We start from the raw sequence: 23671 nt of genomic DNA, 5'->3' as shown, positions 1-23671 counted from the left end.
CTAACTTTTTCTGTTCCTACTGTCGTGCTCTTACTTTGGGTTTTATTTTCATTTTTTCCTCTTACTTCAGTGACTTTGATGTTTTCCTGACTGTGATTCTATGTAGCGGTTAAGAGCTGAGATTCTGGAGACCTGCTGCCCCTGCTTAAGTTCAGGTTGAATCACTTGTCGACTACGTAGTCTTTGAAATGTCATTTAAATTATCTTTCTTTTGGTTTCATCACCTGTAAAATGGGGATGATGATAGTTTTTACTTCAGAAAATTGTGAGAATTAATTGAGCCTATTTCTTTAATGTGCCTAATACAGCAGCACTAAATAAATATTAAGTACTATGCAATTATTGTATCACCCTACTTTCAGTCTTACCAGTCTTTCAATCTATTCAACTTAAATCTGTCAGTTTACTTTATTAAAATACCATGCTGATCAACCTATATCTTTGCTCAGATTTTTGCCTATGATGCCCTACTTATGCTTTATAAATGGGATTACAGAAAATCTCAGGTAACAGAGTTGTGATAGCTACTATAAGAAGCCACAGGATAAACATGCCATATCTACCTGAAGCCTAAATTTAATCAATTAAATGGTGTAGATTTTCAGATATTGTTTTTATGTTAAAATTAATCAATGTAAATGAAATGCAATCGTAAACATAATTATATGGTTTTAATGATAAAACAATTGCAAATAAATTTTGTGTTTATGGCAAGTGGTCATAGCTCTACGGCAGTGGGAGTGTTCTACTTGCAAAATATGAGAAGCAATAATGTACAGCTTCATAGCCTGACTTTAAGACCTTTGCATTATGGTCCTAATCTACTTTCCTATTCTATCTATTTCTAGATTTCACTTATATAAACCATAACCTTGCCAAATCAGACACGTTGATTTTTCCCATATGTGTCCCATCCTTACTCTGCCAGTTAATTAACTTACATGGTTCCTTCCTTTTACCTGTTCTAAACCACTTAACACCTCCTCCCAACACTCACACACTCATGTCTATATTCCTCCATGTCCTAAAGCCCACGTTTCAGTGATGAATCGATAAGAGTGTGATAAAGTAAAGAGAAATATGGAAGACGACTTGATATCTTTCGTTGAGCACATTAACATAGAAAGCTTTGTCTTAACCCCTGTTAGGAATAAATAGAACAAACAGATACATTTTCCATCGACGAAATCAGCAATTAAGTGGCAGCTTTTATTAAGGGGCTACTGGTTTTCTTCGAAAGGAATAACATTTTATGAAGGAAATGTCTCTGAATGTTTCCAGGGCAGAGAAGTTTGGCTATGTTTTACTGTGGACTACTGCAGGTATAGAAGAGGTTTAGGAGGAGGCCATTCTGAAAAAGCTTTGCTGATGTCTTTTGAATGATGCAGGTTGAGACCCTCTCAAAATAGTTAGTACAGGTGCTGTTGGTGGAAAGTTATTTGAAAAGTTAACAGGATGGGAAACTTTTCTAAGATTGTGTGAGTGAATGCTGAGACAGTTGTAGTTTAGTTGAAAAATCTTTAGGTAGACCCATTTCTAAACCTAGGTCTGGCTTCAACAAATTATGGGAATTTAGGGAAATTGTCTTTCTGAATCATAGTTTCACCCATCCAACCAAACAGAAATAATAATGGGGATATGAGGACTACATGAGGTGATCTGTTTGTATGTAAAAATACTTGGTATATTTTAATAGAGTTTCTTTTATCTCTGAAATGGAGATAATAATCTATCTCTTCATAGGGCGATTCAGAGGATTAAATGAGAAAGCCATGCAATGCATCTACGAGGTGTTTGAAACTATAGTGCCAAAGGGAATAAGTATTAGCCGTCATTATTATCATCACTGTTACTATTTATGTGCCACACCAATGAGTGGATGTGATATTATTATGATAGCATTTTGGTTTTAGTTTTGACACTAATTTATGATTTAGGGGACTAAAAAGGTAGTATTTTATGCTACTTTAAAAATTATTATAAAAATATAAATATAGTAATATAAATTACTATAAAAAAATTAAAAGCATTTAGCACATGCTTTTATATGCTTATAACCCCATGACAATTCTTAATCTGAGAAGCCAAGGTTTTGTTTTAGTGATCTTGCCAATTATGTTTTATTTGCATAGTGCTTTGTTTATTGCAAAGAGCTTTGACAAATATTTATCTCATTAGCTCCTGAAAACAACCCTTAATATTAAGCAGGGAAACACTGATAAACCAACTGGGAGATGAACAAACGGAAGCTGGGGGCATTGTGTTTTGGTCAGTCACATAGAAAGTTGAAGATGGTTCCAGTGGGCTCCTCCGGCTGCTACTGCAGAGGCATCCCAGAGCTCTGGGCAGGCTTCTACTTACCAATGGCTGACATTTCAGGTGAGCTCTGGGAGGACAGGTACTAAAACACAAATGCCTTCTAATTCTCCAGATGCCAAGCAACATTCAAGCACATAGTAGGATTTGATAACGACTTTTTGAATTCACTTTTCAAACAATTTGAAAACATCTTCTGTGTTATTTCTTGATGATTCTAAATATAGGAATAAGATGTAATCTGTTTTAAAACTTTTTTGCAGCATCAGTGTAGGAACTCTAAAAAAGGCAGTTAAAACTTCTGCAGTTGCAGAATTTACACAGAATAGTAACAGTGATTATCTCTGGGTGGTGGGATTAAATGTAATTTTCCGAAGTTTCTGCTTTTTTTTTTTTTTTTTTTTGCTTATCTGTACTTTTTACCTGTTTTTTTCCTCCCATTAAATTTTATTTAAAAATAGTAATTACATTAGGTTATCAACAGTATCACACTTTGGAGCTAGTGAATATATTTTCCACATACTATTTTGGTGACCTTGAACAACTGCTTTGCCTCTCTGATTTTCAGTTTCCCTGTCTATGAAATGGAATAATAATAATAACACACAGCTAATAGGGCTGTGGGGAGATTAACAGAAATAACAGAAGGATCCTGGCATGTGATAGGTGCTCAGTTAATATATGGCTACCACCACTCTTATCTCTTCTTCCCTACCCTTCAAACTGATAGTAATTTGGGGCTAGAAAACAATTTCAGTGCTGGCTTTAACTTCTTTATGGAATAAGCCATACACTTTTGCAGAAAACAACTGAGCAAAAGCTTTAAGGTGACGAGTTATCGTAAATCTCAGTTCTTTCCTACACATCCCTTAGTGACTGGCTCTTACAAGATTTTGTTATTAAATGCTAACTGGCAACGAGCAGAGGAGGCTGGCCAGATTATCCTACGAGGAAAGCTAGAAAGCATTGTTTAAAAAGGTGTGTTTGGAGGTGAGGGGAAGGATGAGAGGGGCTTCTGCAGGGTGTATTGGGGTACTTTCTGAGACAGGCCAAAATCCAGGCGTTCTGGGGTCCCACATGTGCTTGTTTTGGCCCTTGTTCGGATCACTCTGCTTAATAGGAACCGGCAACCTCTGTTTCAGAGCCTGGGCTCGGTTTAGACAGCTCTCTAATTGGTTTATGTCATTCATTAGGCATTTCTTTTCTTTAAAGTTGGCAACTTGATGCCAGATTGTGGGGAGAGATTCCGTACCACCCATGTCTGTTTTGTTGTTCCCCAGGTTATAAATGAGATGATGTGGAGGCTCCTCTGGCAGTGTCCTTAGCTTGGCTCCCAATTTCAACATTGTTAGAGTCCTGCTTTGTTTGGACTGGAGGCTCTCCCCTCCCACTTCCACTGTCACACAGCAGGAGCTGTGCTGGTGCAATGTGCCTGCCGGGCTAGCCACTTTCTTCTTTCCTCCTGCATTGAAAACTGAGGGCTTCCTGATCTGGGACCTGGATAACTAAAGGCTGTCTCACCCCTGAAGATGGATTGCCAGAGGGAAGGAGGGGAAAGGTGTGGCAGGAAAGGAGCAAAAAGTGCCAAGGATAGGTTTGCTACCCCACAGATTCCTTAAGCTCAGCAGGCTCAGGAATAAACTCACTTCCCCTCCCAAACTTGCACTGACTGTTCTGGTTAAGGGCACCAGTGTCTTCTCACTCATCAAGGATGAAAACCTCAGGACCACAAAATAGAAAGGTACATGGTGTAATTTTTCAAAGATATTTCCACCTAAAGATTAAGATTCTGTTGTCTTTGACTCACAAGTCTATCTCCTCCTTTTTATTCTCTTTGTCACTTCCCTGTTTCAGGTCCTCACAGTTCCTCCACACAGAGGCTCCTAACTGTTCTCCCTTACTTTTACTCTCCAAAATCCATCTTGTCTGTCAAGTTCTGATCATTTAATCATCACACGTCAAAGCCATGGCCCCATTCATGTCTCTTCCCTTATTAAAAGCTTGCCTCAGTCTGTAATTGTTTGCAAGATAAACTCTTGAGCCTAGTTTCCAGTATCTTCTCCTACCTGTCTGCAATCTATCTGTCCAACCTTTTGGCCTGTTTCCCTGTGAACACTAAGTTTGAGCCACACTGGAACATTCAACACGCACCTATTCTTCTGCGTAAACTATATGAAGGGCTAAGATAAAAGCATAGTTGGATATAAAACATGTGAATGTCTCATTAGTTTACTTTTCTCCCCAGATGGTTATGCCCGTAGGAAACTGAATGGTGATTTTTGAAAATCAAAGTTTAAATTTCTGGAGAATGATAAAAGGGAAGAGATTAGGAATCAACTACTTAGATACCATATCACCTCTGCAGTGATATGGAAGATCCTATGGGGAAGTGGGGGAGGAAAAGCCAGCTCTTTCTTGGAGCTAATTCCAAATTATATAATAACCAGATTTATGGCATAATATTGCCATATAAATCATATATAATGGTACAATTTGTGCTTGGGGCCCACTTTGCTTCTTGAGTGAAAGAAAACGAGCAAAGGTTGAACTGAAATGATCAATTAACGTTACTGAAACACTCATTAGTCTACAAGATTTCTGTGGGAGACTTACCTGTAAAAAAATGCTACCAGCTCCACTGTGTCCCCTTTAGAGAGATGGTAAGTGGGATGTGTATCACAGGGGGAAGTACACAGGTCTTGATTCAAATAGACCAATAGCATTTGAAATAGGTTCTTTTAACATTAATTTCCTCATACATATAGCAAACACTATAAGATTTCTATAATATTTGAAGACAATGAATATGAAGATGTGTAGATAATGTTCCCTTTTCTGTGTCACCTTTAATTACACAACACAGTCACACACACACACACACACACACACACACATACACACACACACACAGAAACTGGTTAAAAATTTTAAGCTTTAGGACAATACTCATTATTTACCTCACCTAGGGTGAGAAGTAGAAAAACTCCCACACCTTCCCACATTCACGCCTTTGTTTTATGTGCTTCTATGTGGAATAATCTTTCCCCAATCTTTGAATGACCATTTCTTATGATACTTTTTCATGCCCTAGTTAAATCGCCACTTCTTTCAAAATTGACTCATCCTCAAATCAGATGTGAAATCTGCCCTCTGTAACGAGAGCTTCTCCCCTCAGTTTTCTCCTGTCTTTCTTAGAACCCATATCTTTCCTAGTAGACTGTGAGCAACCTGAATGCAGAGGCCTCTGATGAACAATGCCAAGGCTGTGTTTTGAACACAGTTCAGCTCAGTACACATTTGTTGAATGAATAATATTGTTGCTAAGTTAGAGTTCAGTGCTTTACATCTTTTAAACTACATTGTCTCTGTGGCTTTAAATTCGATTCATTTTATTTAGTATTCATTTGTTAACATCAACTCTATTGGGTACTATTCAGATTGCAGAAAAAAAAAAAAAAGGCCTTGGTCTCTTTGACCCTTAAATTATTATGAAGGAGTCGCTTTAATATTCAGAGACTCATTTCTTCTCTGCTCTCTGTAGAAATGTGTGGGGATGTGGTAGTTGAAGGCTTCATTTGTATCCCAAGCATCTTTAGGGGATTGTATGTACGTGCAAATTTTAATTTAAATGATTGGACGTTCCCAAGGGTGAGTGATGTTGTGCTAGACATAATGCAGGATTAATTAAAGGCCGTGCTCAAACTTTGTCTTTCTGGCTCTTACAGTATTTTGGATAATGCTTACAATGCAAATAGAATTAATTAGCCACATAGTGAAAAGTTTTGCCACATACTAATTATGTTGTGAGGAAAGATGATTTACTTAGTTTCATTTTAAAATGATGCTTTAAAAAAAAACAAAAACATTTAGACTATTTCTTAAGCTTTGACTAGGATAGGAGTTCGTGTTTTTGTTTCTTGGTTTGTTTACCTATTTTGGGGCTTTATCTCCCTTAATTCAAGAACTATTTATAAAATGGAAGTACATTTCATGATGAGTTGGTAAGTCAATGCTGGTCTTACCAGGATAGAAGAAACACAATTTCTTTTGCTTTTGCCTTGAGCATTTAGCCTAAATAAGTCATCAGGAGAGTTTGTTCTCTGCCTTACAGTTCCTGATCAAAATCTTCTTTGTGAAAGATCAGGTGCCAAAAATGGAATTTAACTGTGAGTTGTATTTTCCATGCCTAATTTCTTCAAAAGTCAATTTGGAAAACCAACTCTTCACAATGTAGTTTAGCAGAAGCAGGTACGAAAAAGCTTAGAAATTAGAAATTATATTTGATGGTGAATTTCAGGTGAGTCAGCAATGTTGTAAATCACCAACACAGCTAATGTTGCTGTTAGCTAAATTGCAGAAATACAGCCAATTTCAATTATATAAATATATATACAATTATACACAGACATATACAATTATATAGAGATCTGTATATGGATGAACAGAAGGATGGGGTTTTCATGGCATATTCCATAGGAATTGGATCACTGTTGAAATATTGTTTCCCTTTTATGGCCACATGCTTTAATAAGGACACTGGAAAACTAGAACATGTTCAGAAGAAAGGAACTTGGCTGGTGAAGCAATTTTGACCTTGTCAAAAGAGGAGTGGTTGAAGAGCTGGGTGTCTGTTGTAGTTGCTGTTGCTTTTTAAAATAAATAAATGTAGAGTGACAGGGAGATTCTATGATAAAAATGTTGCATCACTGTAAACATTTGAATAATCTTCAAACAAACCTTATACTAGTCTGTTTTCTTAATAAAAATATTTTTTGAAGACTTAAGTTTTATAACTCCACTAAATGATAGAAACAGTGTCTGAATTGCAGCCTTTGGATTTTGCCCTTCATCACAATTCACTTATAAACCCTCTTTTTTTTTTTTTTTTCCTGAGGCAGGATTTCACTCCCATGACCCAGGCAGAAGTGCAGTGGTGTTATCTCAGCTCACTGCAACCTCTGCCTCTTGGGTTCCAGTGATTCTCCCACCTCAGCCTCCTGAGTAGCTGGGACTACAGGTGTGTGCCACCACGCCCAGCTAATTTTTGTATTTTTAGTAGAGATAGGGTTTCACTATGTTGGCCAGGCTGGTCTTGAACTCCTGACCTCAAGTGATCTGCCTGCTTCAGCATCCCAAAGTGCTGGGATTACAGCCATGAGCCACCATGCCTGGCCACTGATAAACCGTCTTCTGCTTAGATTCCTGTCTTGCAATCAGGTAAAAAAGGACCATGCCTTTCACTTCTCTTCAATACTCATGCCCTAGGTGAATACTTTAGATTACCCTTCTTTTGATCCCTATCTAGCCGTGCCCATCCCCGCAGCCTGAGGAGCCCTCAAGGCCAAGGATATTTGCCAATCCAGATGCCCTACTGCTCCTCCCACTCCCTCTGACCACTTGTTCTTAGGTGGGGTTACAATCACCTGGGAGCTCATTAGATGTAGAGTCCAGAATTTCAGGCCTACTCCAGACCAGGTGGATCAGATTCTGGAGTTTAAGAAAACCCCAGGTGATTCAGATGCTCATTAGAGTTTCTCAAGCATTGTTCTAAACCATGCTCTGAGTGTCTGAAAACCTACAACTTCTTAGCTGATGGCACTACATCTGCTTGCAGGGCTTGTGTGAGTTTTTCAAATGGGGCTGTCCTTCAAAGAGCATATCGTGCTGCCAATGGACATACACATAGGGCAGAATGGTGACCAAGAGGTTACCATTTGGGAAGAGGACTAGTGTATGGAACTTGGGAACACGGGCTGGTTGTTCTCATGTGTGAGAAGCCTGCCACACTAAGGGACAGAACTCTAGGATTGGGAGAAATGGAGGGAGGATCCCAGGTCTCTGTCTGAACTATCGCTCTGGGCCTGGGTGGAAATACAAAGCTCTGTGGTAGAAGTAAATCTTAAATAAAAACAAAATCATCAAACCCCAAACTCATATGTATGCAAAGCAATATTATTGCAACATGAAGATAAATCAAAAACTTCAAGTAAAACTTAACTCACTTACCCCAAAGCAAATATACACTGTGGAATGTAGGTGAATCAGCTCTATTTCAGGAAGCATTGAAATTTCTCAACTTTGTATATAGCTTAGTATTTTACACCATTTTCCTTCTTGCCCGCCTAAATTTCTGATTTGACAGGTTGTGATGGGAGCCAAAACAGCTAACAGGAATGTAAAATAACTCAGAAAATTATATTCTTGTGATTTACTTTGTAGGGTTCTACTAAAGAAGTGCTTTAAACCAGTAATGAGACACAGCCTTTACGTACAGTCTTGCACTGGTTCAGCTAAGTATGTCTCCTATCTGTATTTTTCAGAGGAGGAAACGTATTGAGTATTAAAGTGACTTCTCCAAGGTTACCTCGTAATGCTGGTGCTGAGAATTGAACTCAGATCTGCATCCTCTGACCTCTCAGACTTCTTTTATTACATCAAAGTACTTCATCAGTAGCACGGGATTTTTGTGGTCTGAGTTTCACCTGTGGTCAGTAGAATATACTCACTTTGGCAGGGAAGGGGCCACTGAACTCTTGCAAAGCAATTTAAATGATTCACGAGGGCCATAACCTAGAGAGTGTGTGTGTGGAATTTTGCTTTGCCACATAACTCACTGTATGAAATACCATAAATAAACTTCCTCAGGAAATGTCATGAGCTGAAAGAGAAAACAAATGAGTGTGTCATGTATCTTCTCTTGAAATTCGTTCCATTTCAAATTCCTCCAAAAGTGGGGAAAGCAGAACCTTCGGTACCCACCATTTTCCTGGGCAGACCCGTGGTTTCCTCAAGGGCCATGACAGCTGGGCCAGAAGTTTGTGTTAACTGGTTTAAATGCCCGTGTATATATTCCAGATCATATACTCCCAACTTCTCTTAAGAGGAAATGGAAACAGGAGATTCTGAGATTTTTTTTTTTTTTAGTTAGTTAGTTACTCTGTGCATGTTGAAACTTGGTTTTTAGGGTGCTCAAAAGTACTTCCTTTTAAGAGGGGAGACAAAAATTTACACAAACCTGAGGCCAGTGATTTGCCAAATGTACCAATTTATAATGAAGGGAGTTGCCTCAAAATGTTTCCTTTATTGTGTAGCATTTTTCTTGGTAACTTTGTAAGAGAAGCTCTTTCCTCTGTCTACCTGGCAACCTCTTGGCACGGAAAGCCTTCAATATAGATGTGACATGCCAGCATCTGCAGCAAAACACTTTCAAAGCAAACCACATACTATACACATGGAAACGTACAACCCTTTCTATCCTGGGCATTGCTCGAAATATCTGTTATGTACCCCTCAAAATTGAAGGATTTCTCTTATCTCCCTCAAACAGGAAACACTTTAAAATCTCATTTTTAAACAATACAACTCAGAAATATAGACTAATGAAAAACAAAAGCAGCTGGAGCCAGATCACTCTGCTCTGAGGAATGGGCATTTTTGTTTTATTTTGAGTTGTGTGTGTGTGTGTGTGTTTTTTTTTTTTTTTACAGTAAAGACCATGGGTCTACTCATGTCCGACCTGTTTGACCATGAACTGCAAAATGGGTATTATGGGGGCCATGAACATGATTTAGACATCGATCCTGTTCTTGATCAGCTCACAGTTCATTTGATGATGTAACATAAGTATATAGAATAATTTCATATTGATGAAGTTATCACAAATGTTTTAAGACAGGCTCAGCAAGTCGAATGGTTTGGATGGAGCTGTGAGGGGCTGTGGTTTTGAATACTGGAAATGCATGCTAGAATTCTACTCAAAAGGCCTTGCGTATCTGGCTGAGAAAGTGTTTCTGAATTTGGTAGGCAACTGGAAGCCACTTTAGTTTTTTGAGCTAGTTGGAGCGGCACTGTGGAGCAAGGTAGAGAGTAGATTAGATTAGGTGAAGAGAGACCACACATAAAAAAGTAAGCTCTATAATGATTCTCTTCGTGTACGCTCACTGGGAAAACAAACAATTGGTTACTATAAATGCTTCTTTTCTCCATTGTCCTGTATAGCCATAGGATACCATGGGATTATCACAGGATGTGGAATCAAGAGACCTAAAATCTAGTGCCTGATCCAGCACCTACTACTTAATGTCTTTAGACCTCACTTTCCTCATCTGTAAAACAGAGATTCTGAAACTATCTTGTGAGCTTGTGGTAAGAACTAGACATAATGTATGTAGATGTCTTAGCGCATTGCCTGGAACATTTAGTCCTCGCTCTTAAGACAGATGATGCATCTTAAATATGCAGGTTATCATTTCCATGTAAAAATAATAGGTGCTCATTATGGAAAGTAAGAATTTTTAAAAGAAGAAAAAGAGTTGTGTCAATAGTGTTTAAGTTCTATTGTGTCTTTTTCAATCCTGTTATATGCTTCCCACTCAGGTTTAGTGCCAGGGTAATGAACTGGAAAGAAAGCAGTCTTAATGTTATCCTTCTTCAGATTTTACTCTTCCTCTTGCCAGATTTGCTTTGCTGTTTGTAGGGAGAAGAACCAGAGCTAGACCAGATAAGCTCCAGATCCCTGCATCTGGCTTTTCACTTTCATCACTGAAGATACATTCCTGGTCCAGACCTAGAATCTGAGCACTGCTAGGAGTAGGCAACTTCTGCCAGCAATGCCAGTAAATGTCCCCTTTGTTAACCAGCCCTCAGATATCCTCAACATTCCTACTTTACCAGTAGAGCTCATGTTTCTTGACCAGAAATCCAGGTCAGAGTTCTACCTTTGGGTCAGAAATATCTGGTTGCAGATCCTGGCTTTCACTAGCTCTGTGCCTTTAGAATTTTCATAATTCCTTTCTAGTTTCCAGGTATCAATAATTTATGAAGAACAAGGAGATAATGGATGACAAAATGTTTGTGTGCTGGGCGCGGTGGCTCACGCCTGTAATCCCAGCTATTTGGGAGGCTGAGGCAGGAGAATTACTTGAACCTGGGAGGGAGAGGTTGCAGTGAGCCGAGATTGTGCCACTGCACTCCAGCCTGGGTGACAGAGTGAGACTCCATCTCAAAAAAAAAACAAAAAACAAAAAACAAAAAACAAACAAAAAAACCCACAAACGTTTCTGTGCTGAAAGACTTTCCAGCTAGCAAATATTGAATGCCTAGTAGGCACTGTTAGAGGCTTCACATTTGAAATTATATTTAACACTTTATAGTATGTTTTTGAGAAAAATACAACTAATTCCACTTAACAGAAAATTAAGGTGCAGCAAGATTGGTAAACCTGCTAATCTTGCTGCAATGATGGCAACCATCACTGAATCTGTTGAAGATAAAGGTTATATTTCATGTAATGTTTTCTTCCCTTTTTTCTTCTGCCATTATAACCATTACCACCCCATCTTTGATTTTATCCTCTTTTGTGTTTGCCTCTAGTCTTCTTAGTGACACCCAGCAGGAGGCTGACAGAGAGCAAGGCCCAGCCCCACTCTTGGCCTGGAGACCAAGGAAGGCATCCAGCTTAGCCACGGGTTCCATTCATCTCTGAACACACCATGCCTCTTCCTTCTCTAGTTTTGCATCTGGCAGTTAGAGACACATTTTTTCAGTTAATTAAACCACACCCTACTGACTCCTCAGTGACTCTTCACTAGCTTCCATGTTAGAATTAGGCTGCTCCAGACCATGCACTTTTCTATTGAATCACAGCACCCTCCCCTGCAACCTCTACCAATTTCTGTAGATTTCTTCTGGGCTGTCTGACTTCACCCTGCTTACTCACATGTAGCTCAACTGGACATAATTACAATCACCACAAACACACAAATTGTGGCACATAGCACATATAAAATTTTTCTTATGTGGATCTTTGTTCTTGTGATTTCCTGCCTTCAGTGTACTTAATGCTATTTTCTTGTCAAAAGTCTTATATCCATCAAACCCCAGCTAAAAGGCCCCCTACTTTATAAAATCATTAGACTGCTCTGAGTTTCTTGAAGGCTTGTTATATCTCTTTCGAGGTCCTTGCATGCACTTGGTACAGAGTTGAAGATCAGTAAAGATGTTTTGAATGAATGAAGCCTTTTTTTGATACCTTTTGTGAGAGATTGTTCCTTCCTCTGAATCTTCATCACAATTGTATCCAGAGCAATTTCTCTGAACTTTATGGAGGATTTCTATCAGGGATTTACTTAAAATGTTCCCACTTAAAGTAATTGTTCGATTTTGAGGGAGTTACACCCTAAAATGTTTGAAGGATAGATCAGGGTATGAGGCTCTGTGTACAGAATATGACAATGCCAGTGTCTGCCAAAGTATGACTCTAGCAATGACAACATTTTATGTCATCCTCATCAGTGGAAAGAAAGTTATCGCTTTTAATCCTAGGATGACATTTGTTTCCTTCTGACAGACATGGACTTCAAATAGGCCATTTAGATGCTCACAACTTAAAGTAGCATCCGGTTTCTTTTCCTTTATTCAAAAGCTATTTATTGTCAACTTCATTGGATAAGCTTTCCATTTAAATGGCATCTGAGAAAACACAACGTTTTCTAATAACTTGTTGCATTTTCCTGAGAATAAATGGCCTGATAAAGAGGATATTTTTGTCATTTGCCCATGATCCCAATAATAATATGTTCCTTGTTTTCCTGTCAACAGAAGTTTAAAAAAAAAATTAGGAAAAGAGCAGCTAAAGTCAGGAATGTTGATAGCAGCAAGAAATGGCAGCCTGATGGTGATGGAAGAGACAGCTGACATAAGAACCAATAAACTTAGCAGTCAAGAATCTTTTAGAGCTTTAGGCAAACAGTCTGACTCTTCATATACAACAGCTGGCTTTCCTAAAGGGAAGCAGTATAGGAATGCATTATAATGGTTTTGAGTATTAATTTGGGTAACATTTAGATTTCTGTCTATATTTGGCGAATTTAAGGGGTCAAGGACACAGGACATAAATGATGAATAATAAATCCTTTCTAGGTCTTAAAATCTGGTGTTTTTTTGGTTAACTTTTATTAATTAAAAATAGCTATTTTTAGTATAATCTGTTTAAGAAAATAAGTATGTAAGTTTGAGAATGACTTTCATCCAAATTAATTCACTGGAGAAAAAAATATTTCTCTGTGTTATTTAAGTGAAACCCAAATGTTGGTAATCCTCTGCTCTGATGGGTCAAACATGTTAGATTTGTGTAGAGTTGGAGTGTCCTCTAGACACTAATCCAGTGCCTTCTTTATTTTATAAGGATGGAATTGGCACATCTAGAAAAGTGCCCAGTCTAAACCACAAAGAAAGTGACTATAAATGCAAGAATTTGAACCACATTTTTTTTGACTACCAGCCCAGAGATCTTACTACCATAACATGTAACATTCTAAAAATGGAATAATATGACATTCAAATTGACAGGCATCCTATCTTAGTCCGTAAACTCATTCCTTCACCTTCATTAAACAAAAGTTCATTAAGTGGTTTCTATGTAACTGGCATTGTAAGCAGCCATGTTTATTTTAGCATAAATATTTACTGCACAAACACATATATATTCCAACATTGTGAGTCATGAAATCTTAAATTGGACCTTTGGTTTGGAAACTTTGTCTTCCTCTCTTCAGCCATGAACATGACCACCTCTAGGACAAGCACATTTAAACTTTCCCAAGCAGATAAACATCTCTTTTAAGGACTTGGGAGATTCCATGACCATTTTTGGTAACCCTTTTTATAATTATTCACTCTCACTTGATCTAAATTCTGCTTTTGATTTAACCTCAAGTCTTTTCTGCAGGTTAAGATCACTTTTTTTCACCTTTTAGGAGAATGGTCAAGTCTTTGTAGTCTTCTGAGAATTTCTCATATTCATTAAGTTATCCCTTGGGTTATCTCTTGTTTTTTTTGTTTAACCAGCATAACACAAATTATTCTGGTCTTTCAGCATAGATCTTAATATATTGGGGGTAGAAAAGGACCTTATAAATGATCCAGTTTTAACTACCTGATATTACAGATGGATCCCTGGAGCCCAGAGAAGTAAAAGGTTCAAATTACCCAGTTGAATAGTGGAAGATCCATCTTTTGAACCCAGACCTTCTAATTCTCACTCAAGGTTTTTACAATGGCACCACAATGCCCCTGAATCCTTTCTTTATGAACATTGCCGATCTGCTTTATTTATTACTGACCTCTGCCTCAAGTAATATAACCCATAGAATTTCGTGGTTACCCTTGCCAGTAAGTGGTTAATCTCATTGAGCTAAAGGCCCTGGAAACTTCTGGGAGGGAGCCAGGTGAGCAAAGAGAGCAGATAAAGGCAGCACCTGCCCATGGGTTTGGAACAGCCTGGGGACATGGAGAGAATGTAAACACATTCTGCAAATCTTATTGTCTGACTCTGTGCCAGCGTCTTTTGGGTTCTTGTCATGGAAAATATTTCCTCTGAGGTCATTCAATGAGCAAAGGAGCATTGAATACCCTCCAGGGTGCCAACTCTGTCCCTGCTTTTGTCCAGATTAAATAAGCAAGAGACTAACATTTCATGGGCCTAGAAGGTTGCCTTTCAACAATACATTCTCTAAGGTGGGGGAAAAGGAGACATTAAGAAAATAGATCATGTTGTTCTGAATTGCTCTCTCCCCCTCGCATGCCCGCCTCCTCCCACTCACAGCCTCCCTCTGTTTGCTCACCCATACTTACAAGCACACGCCCTGCGTTTAGAGCAAGAGTTAATGTCTGTGCTTCCTCATAAATCTCGGTTTGGTGCCTCCAGCTATGTTTTTAATTCTGTGGTGGAGCTTTGAGATTTGAGATGAGTAGAAAGGAGGGGCGGCTGATGGAGGTAATAACGAAAGCTGCCATCTCTCCTTCTAGGGAGCTAGGCGTCCTCATTCAGTTCTGCTGACAGGTAGGTTAGTCCCTTAACAGAGACTCTTTGGAGGCCAGGGTAGAAGGAGAGTGAGGAGTCCAGAGAGAGGAAGCCAGCTATGTTGCCCTATGCAAGAGGGCATGTGACTTCTCCCTGAAGAAAGAAGAATGCACGGAATGAGTATATTAACTCAGACTGAGTACTAACTGGCATATTTTCTAGCTCAGTCAAAAACGACTTAGAGGAGAGGAGTCCTTCCTGTCAAAAATAATTTATTCTCTTACAAAGTTGGTTATCAAAGAATGTTTTTCCTTCTTCCAACCTGCAGCCACTTTTTGTGTTGTTAAGCCCTATTTGTTTTTCACCACTGTGTGCTTTGCCGCTAGTACGAGCAGTTTCTACTGTGTAAAGCTCACCCCTTCAGCATGTCTTTGCTGTTCTTTGTGTAGAAAGTAAAACTTCTATTGGTCTGCTATGATGATTTAAAGTAGTAATTGCTCTGCTCTTCTATCCTGCCAACAACGGTGTTTGAGTAGAATTCTGAATCTGAGTCGCTGAGTGAAACTTGTAATTAACATGACTAAAGTAAGAACTGCGATCTTTGAAAACTCTAGTCTCAGTTACATATCTCTAAAATAAAAGAATTAGAATCTGACCTCTCCAAAAGGCCTTCCAACTCAGATAGCTTAGAATCCTAAAAATCCGTGACTATTACAAACCTTCTTCCGCCAAGTCCATATGGGACCCTTTCCCTGCCTCTGCCTCTTTCTGGGAGGCTTTGGAACTTACTAGAAGTAGAGTACATTGCCCTTCTTACTTCCACTACTGTGGGAATGGAGGCCAGATCCAGCTGGTTTCCTTGAGGATAGAAAGTGGGAAAAATTGTAATAAGTGATCCTCTATTTCTATAATGAGACTTGCAAGTTTCTATTTGTGCTTTTTGAAGTCTGGGAACAAATTGATAGTAAAATCGGCTCATGGATTGTCAGATCATGGACTTACAGAGTTCAGGCACTGAGTCTTATTCATTTCTGTATACCCTGCATAGAGACTGTGCTAAGGAAATGATGGAAATGAAAATAGAGAACTTTGGAATGTTTTAGAGAATCAGCTCTGAGGTGATTTAAAAGATTATTTTTAACCCATCAGAAAATATAATTAAGAAGTTAGGCTTATTCAGACTGAAGAAAAGAGAATTGAAGAGCTTGTTTAAGCTATCTGAATGGAAGTATTTCTGATGGATTTAAATTCAAGCAGAAATCTTACACATGAAAACATTGATGGAAGGCAGAAGCTGAACACAAAAGCAGCATCCTTGGACCCAGACACAGGTAGAGGAAGAGGGTTCAATAGGTGAAGACAAACATAAAACATCCCAACACTTCCTCTGTGCTAGAGATTTGCTTCTCTGGTTTTGTTTATGTCCAGTGATTCCAGTGTTTTTCCTCTCCCTGTCCCTTTTTTAAATTACATTTCACTAGTGGTTCTTGACTTGATGATCTGATTAAATCTGGTCATATTCTTTAACTTATTTCCTGTAACTACATCTATGTCCTCAAAAATAGCTCAAAATTACTATATGGGTTAAATAAAAGAACAAATATAAGATCTCTAACAGTACAGAGTGGGTAGTATGGTACACAGTAGACACTCGATATACACTAGTGGGACAGTGCCTTATAGAAACAAAACTTTTTATCATTCATTATCCTCTTGTTTTTCACAAAATTATTGTGACCTAAAGATCAGAAAGGTGGTGTGAAATGCCCAAAGACACAGAGCTAGTGAAAGTCATGATTTATACCGAGTATGATTACAGAAAGAAAACTTCCAAATACTTACTTTCTTGATTATTTGGTGTTGGCAATCTTTACTTAGGACTTTAATTAACCCATCATAGCAGCTCAGTGAGAAAGTCCCAGTCTTCTTCTTTTTTCTTTTCTTTTTTTTTTTTTTTGCGACAGAGTTCTGCTCTGTTGCCCAGGCTGAAGTGCAGTGGCATGATCTCGGCTCACTGCAACCACTGCCTCCTGGGTTCAAGTGATTCTCCTGCCTCGGCCTCCCAAGTAGGTAGGATTACAGGCTCCTGCCACCACACCCAGCTAATTTTTGTATTTTTAGTAGAGACAGGGGTTTCACCAAGTTGACCAGGCTGGTCTCGAACTCCTGACCTCAGGTGATCCACCCGCCTCAGCCTCCCAAAGTGCTGGGATTATAGGCATGAGCCACCGCACCTGGCCAAAGACCCAGTCTTCTTACCCTGACAACTTAACTTGTTTGTAATTGTCTCCTTCACGTCCAGTGCTTCCTTATTTTCCTATAGTCTCAAAATTGCTCATATTGAGTATATTTAAGAATGCATAGTTGGCTTTGAGACAGAGGTTTTCTTCTGATAACTGACCGGATCCCTAGGCAGGCTTTTCCACCCATGAATGATGGCAGCCTCCTCAGAGCAATTCTTTTAACTTTGTGTCTATTGGAAATAAGGCAATGTTATGCAATAGCAGGGCTTTAGCTTTGAATATATTTCGTACCTTAGCCCAGAATAGTGAAAAGACCCCTGAATGAGGTCTCAGGAAACCAGGACTCTTGCCAGCTCATCCCTGTCCTGTAGTGATGCTTTGGGAAAGTTCTGGTACTTTCTGAGTCTTAGTTTTTTCCATCTACAGAAAGGAAGCACTAGGCTATGGCTTCCAAGAGCCCTTCTAGCTCTGACACCTTATCTGCAATTCCACCGAGAAATAGCTTTTCCATGTTTGTAGAATGTTGTGGTAGGTCCTGAAAGCCCCTTGGAATGATAGGATAGTACTTGGTGTGACCTTTGCAGTAGAGGACTTGTTCTGCTCAGTGGGGCTAATTAGATGCTTCTAAACTAGAGAATTCATACCCCAAGACCGCTTATGGATGTTGTGTGTACCCAGCCAGATGATTGTTACTGGCGTCATGACCATAGCTGCCTCCACTCTTCACACAGTGACTGAGGTCACGGAATGTCTCAATATAGAGACTCTAGAGAAGAGATGAGGAAGTCATATTTTTTCTAAATATGGGAAGACATATTCAGAAGATTCAGAAAGAGAAATGATTCAGATTCAGAAAGAAATTCAGAAAGAGAAATAAGCTTGCCCATCGTCGCGTAACATTAAGTGTCAAAATCGAGACTGTATCACAGGACTCCTGGACATCCAGCTCACCTCACTTTTACTCCACTCTGTTACCTGCCAGGATTTCTTTCATGTGACTACAAGTTACTATTAAAAAAAAGTATTTCTGGTCATAAAGGCACCTGCAGTCTCCACGACTGTTCTAATGGTGTTTGACAAAAAAGAAGATGATAGTCTTTCATAGCACTCTGACACGAACGGCTCTGCTGGATGGCCTGAGAAACCCCACCCTTGGAGAGATAACTTAGCTTTAGATTAATCTTCCTAGTTTTCACCTCTGGAGCTCAGGAAAGAAGGTTGGTTGAACTTGTATATTTGGAAGTGTACAACATCTCTGAGAAAGGTCCTTGTTATACTCAGATTGACTGGTTATTTAGAAATAGGGTCGCTCGTGAATTTCATGCTCAAACTTAATCTGAGGTTTCCCTAAGGTAGAAGAATATAATGTGTACTTATTAAGCAAGCTCTCTTGGCAGATTTTCATCCCCTTTGGATAAAAGCAAAATTGCACCCAGCACATAAATTGACATATGAAGCAGTAAATAATTCCATTGTGCAAGTTGTTTTAATGGACTCAATCCAGAATGCTCTATTAACCAGCACACATAGAATATTCATTGAGTTTAGAGTTTATTGTCAGGCCAGAAAAATAAGTGCTGGGGGATAATAAATGCCAGCATGCCAGCTGAGAAGGAGAGGGAGAAAGAAAATTTTAGAGGTATATTTATCTTCTATTTTTCTATTCTTCTCAATATTTTTATTTCCTCTGTTTTTTTTTCCCCTATATTCTTTTTTTGTTTGTTTGTTTGGTTTCTTTTTTTTTTTTTTTTCTTCTTGGGCAAAGGATTAAGTACAAAAAGAAAGGAGGGTATCAGTTTTCAAATATAATCATCAAAAATCTGAGAACTAGCCAGCAGAACATTTCAGGGACTTTTCTTACTTTCCTTTTGTGAGAAAAGTTAAGGTATTAACCAATTGGGGAGTGGAGTGTTATATGCATTTGTATGAAATTGTGCTTATACAATCCCCACATGGATAAACATTCAGAAACCATAACAGCATTCCCGAAGGAATCCTTCCTTAATACAGGAAGTGGCAGTTTTGTGAAGGCACCACAATTAAGCTCTGATTTTTCATTCCAGAAATCCCAGGATTTAATTTTTAGACAAAATGAGACATCTGTGATGTTCCATAGGCAACTTAGTTTCCAAGCTTGTCGAATGCAAGGTACCTGAGTTTGGCTTAACCTCCGGGCATCTCTTTGCATTCAGAGGTATCTAAAACCACAAATCATAAATTCTGATGGACACATGTGAAAGAGGCCTCAGAAACACGGTTTTGTTATTCAGTGTGGCTGCAACTCCTCTGCCATGAGTCCTCTCCCTGTTGTCTCAAGCTTACTTTCTCTTGCTCTGCACTTAGGTTCACTAAATGACCAGGCCTGGGTTATGCAAGTGACTTCCTCCCACATCTTGTGGATTAAGACTGTGAACTTAACAGGAAGGGGCAGGCACAGTCTTTCTACAAGCTTTGACATGTTTGTTGCTGCAATTTCACTGAATGGAATGTGTGCAGAGAATAGAGGACAATGAGATTCAGAATCTGAAGTCACAGAACATTTTGAGTTGGTCATCATCTCCCTCAAAAATCATGTATGTTCTACCATGCGAGAAGCCCCATGTCTTTTCTTAGTCAGTTCTTGCTTTTGTGGAAACTGTTATTGTCATGGCATCTCCTTTCTTCTAGAAACTGTCTCCCATCTGAACTGTTCCGTTACTGTTCACCTCTTTGATACCTCGTCTCTTTCTCTCTTAATTCTTACCATCAGAATCTTGGCGTGACGTCAATATCCATATTTCCAGCTCTGGCCACTGTTCTGAGTATCAGATTCACATTTCCAAGTAGGTGTTTCCCACATAGAATTCCTCCAAACACCTGGAATTTCCTATGTTTAAAACCAAATTCACCTTTTTCTTCTCACCCCCTAAAATCCTTTGAACAGTTTAACTAGCTGGGAGTTAAGCCACTTAGCAGCAATATGAAGGCGGACTGATGTATTACATTCCATTTTTTATCTTTTTTTTTTTTTGGAAATGGAAATGACTAATCTAATGGAAAACCCCTTTCTTGTAGGAGACAAGGAGAAGGCCTTAGGATCTACTGGGGGAGTCCAGAGGAGCAGTCCCTACTGTCCCGCTGGAACCCATGGTCTACTGAAGTTCCTTATGCTACTTTCACTGAGCACCCTATGAAATACACCAGTGAGAAATTCCTGGAAATTTGCAAGGTAGGAGGCATCTTGGGTATTACTCTTAGATTAGCTTTGTTGCTGGAGTTATGTGCTTCTAGAGACATGTACTCCTAAACAAAACATAAAATAAAATAAAATAAAATAAAATAAAACCAGCAATTTATATAGACAAAAACAGTAATAGGTTTATAGATTTTTTTAGTAAAAAGTCAGTCTGTTTTTATATGTAAATATACATTATATTTATATATAACATGCTGCTTTCACCTTACTAATTGCATGCATTACCTACAGGGTGTATATACTTTCCCACATATAATCACATTCTAATTATTTTATTCAGGGAAGTGTGGAATAGTATAAAGCATAGTTTGATGTGGTTCAATGTGTGGTCATGCTTGATTAAGTCACTTCTCTTTCTGAGCCTTGGTAGTCTCACCTCTAAAATGAGGATAATGAGCGCTGCCTTTCCTCCCAACCTCACTGGACCATTATAAGGTTAAATAGAATGATGTGTGTATAAATACTCCATGAAGTGTAAAGTTATTCAGAATTTCTTTGTCTTTAAATTTCATCTAATCAAGCAGATTTTAGACTCATTTCTAAAGGGAACAGTTTTCTATTATTCTCTCACCTCCCCCGGGTATCTTAAGCAGTACTGAGGCATTCTAGGTAGTCAAGAAGTAAAACAGTTGGAGCTGAAAATGTAGTGAAAGATCAAACTTTGTATTTTCAATAAAACCAAATATACACATGAGTGCACTTATAGACCTAGAAATTCCTACCTTCTCTGTCCTTTTTATGTTTGCTTTTATATTATATCATTCATTTCAGAATATGACAATTCTTTATTTGCTATGAATTCAAAACTTGGCAATCTGCATCTAAAGACTTTCTGTGGTTGATGGCATATATTATGTTTCTTGCATTAAACATACCTATTCATGCAAGTGTAAATATATATGTATGTGTGTGAAAATATTTTAAATTGATAGGTCCTGGGGATTTTAAAAAGAATTTGAGGCGACATATATTTGATTACAGTCTAGATGGAGTCTTCATTCCCCCCTAATACATAGATGAAATGACCTTGAATCACATTATTCTCCCATGGAAAGTCAATGTTCCTCTCAAGAATTATGCAAATGTCCTCAGGGATTTATAATGTCCTAGTTTCCCTCAGGCTTCAAGCTGTTATTGACACTAAACCAGCTTGGCATATGAATCACGTTGCCACTCTGTGGAACACTCCTATGTCACAGTTTCTCAACCCAAGCATCAACATCAGCCCCTAGCCTGACTCTTTACCACTGAAAGCCAAAAAACCAAACAATCAATAAGAACAACCTAACACCTACTTGAAGGCAAGAATATGAGAATAGACCCATCGAGGGCTTCAGGGAGATAGAGAGGGAATTTCCATCCTGCTCTTGCCCCGAACTTCAAACGCAATGTCAGACTTCTCTGTTTCTAGAAGTTCTTATTAATAACAACACATTAATACATTGTTCCATAATCTTCAAAGTCTGTTTCAAAAATTATTATTAACAATGCAGAACACATTATGTTTCTTTTTAAAAACATCTGTTAATCCAAGTTAAAGAGCTTGATAACCTATTTTCCCAAAGACATTTTCCTGCTTTAAAGGTCATCTGGTTCTGACCATTAAAATAATATATATTTTTGAATTAATAGTAATTGTACTTTATTGTAAATCAAAATAAATACTAACTGCCTCAGTTGGTACATCCATCATTTCCTGGGCCAAGTCTTCTCTTATTCCTCATACCTGGTGCATTAGATGGTCATTCCCTGAATGCCCTTTGCGGGAAGAAGTTCAGCGTGAGGAATTAAAGAACAAGCTCTATAAACTGCAGATAAATAACACTGTCACATTCTGACGTCTGTTTGTGCTTTATCTTATTCTGCTATATATAAATACAATCAAATAATGCAAAAAGAAAGATGAAAAGTAAAATATCAAAGAGGGTATTATTTTCCAAATACCCATGAATGGAATTAGTAGACTAGAGCATTGGGTTTTGCCCCAGCCTTCCCAGTAGCAAAGGCTGAATAGGAAATTGATGTTCATGTAGCTCTTGCTGGATGGAAGTAAGAATAGCAGGTGGGACGCACGTGCACACACACATGAACGTGATAGACAGTTAGTTGGTTGGTTGACTTTTAGCCAATCAAACTACTTTGTGGATCTGTTAAGTGTATTTCCTTTAAGATTTTTCTCCTTAAATTATTATTCCAAAGTTTTTTTATCTTTTTTTTTCCTTTAGCAATAGTCTGGCACTTTCATTTGCCAAGCCATTTCTTATTCAAAGGCCACCCAAAGTCCCAGCTCTCTAGGAAAACAAATGATTTCCATCTGGAATGTGAGAGGATGAGTGCTTTGATCCAGGTTTTTGTGTCTTAGTTTCTCTTTTGTTGTTGGTTTTTATGTCACAAAATTATTTGTGTTTAGGACATTTTCCAAGATTGGCTTTGATTAAGACCCAGTCATATTAATGTAAAAGAATAAATAAGAAGAAAGATAATTTGGGGGATCTAGAATATTTTTATGTGAATATTTTGGCAAAAACATGAGATTTTAAAAGGGTTTAATAAACTGGTTTTTCCATCTCTCTGATGAATGAATTAGTTAAAAAGTAGAATATGGGGAAAATGCATAACTAATCAAATACCTGAAGCAATTTAATTCAGTTTAAGAAAACTATTGTCTCACGGGGAGGGAATAACGTAGAGCTGAGTTATACAATCAAAACTTTCAAATTATTTACAATCTAATGGAACAAATTATTATTTTAAAATACATGAAAATATTCAAACTTATTCTTACCCAGAGTCATTTTTTTCTACTGTATCTAGAATCTCTTTATTCAAGAGATTTTTCTAACACCAACAAAGTGCAGGTATTATGACTGTTGTTGAGGATACAAACAGAAATGAGACAAGGTTCCTGCCTTTGGGGAAGGCGGTGCTTAACAGAGGAGGCAGATAAAAATGCAAATATTTTCAAGAGTTCTAATTAACTGAAACTGAAATTTGGATCAAGCAAAAAGGAAAGGAGGTAATTAAAAGTATACAGAAGGTTCTTAGATAAAGAGTAATTTGGTTTAATTGGAGTTT

At 38.2% G+C, this 23671-nt stretch overlaps 1 protein-coding gene across 8 annotated transcripts in view; it reads left to right on the top strand.

Annotated features, from left to right (window-relative positions):
* LOC105470876 (tumor protein p63 regulated 1) overlaps positions 1-23671 on the top strand; it is a 233349-nt gene that overhangs the window by 194386 nt on the left and 15292 nt on the right. For all 8 annotated transcript variants that reach the window (XM_011723155.3, XM_011723150.3, XM_071090669.1 and 5 more), the window contains one exon: positions 20416-20569. In XM_011723155.3, the coding sequence (XP_011721457.1) occupies positions 20416-20569 (154 nt within the window). The remainder of the gene's footprint in view (positions 1-20415; positions 20570-23671) is intronic.

This window comes from Macaca nemestrina, chromosome 2 (assembly GCF_043159975.1).
Source record: "Macaca nemestrina isolate mMacNem1 chromosome 2, mMacNem.hap1, whole genome shotgun sequence".
Classification (NCBI taxonomy): domain Eukaryota; kingdom Metazoa; phylum Chordata; class Mammalia; order Primates; family Cercopithecidae; genus Macaca; species Macaca nemestrina.
This window is presented reverse-complemented; position numbering and strand designations above follow the sequence as displayed.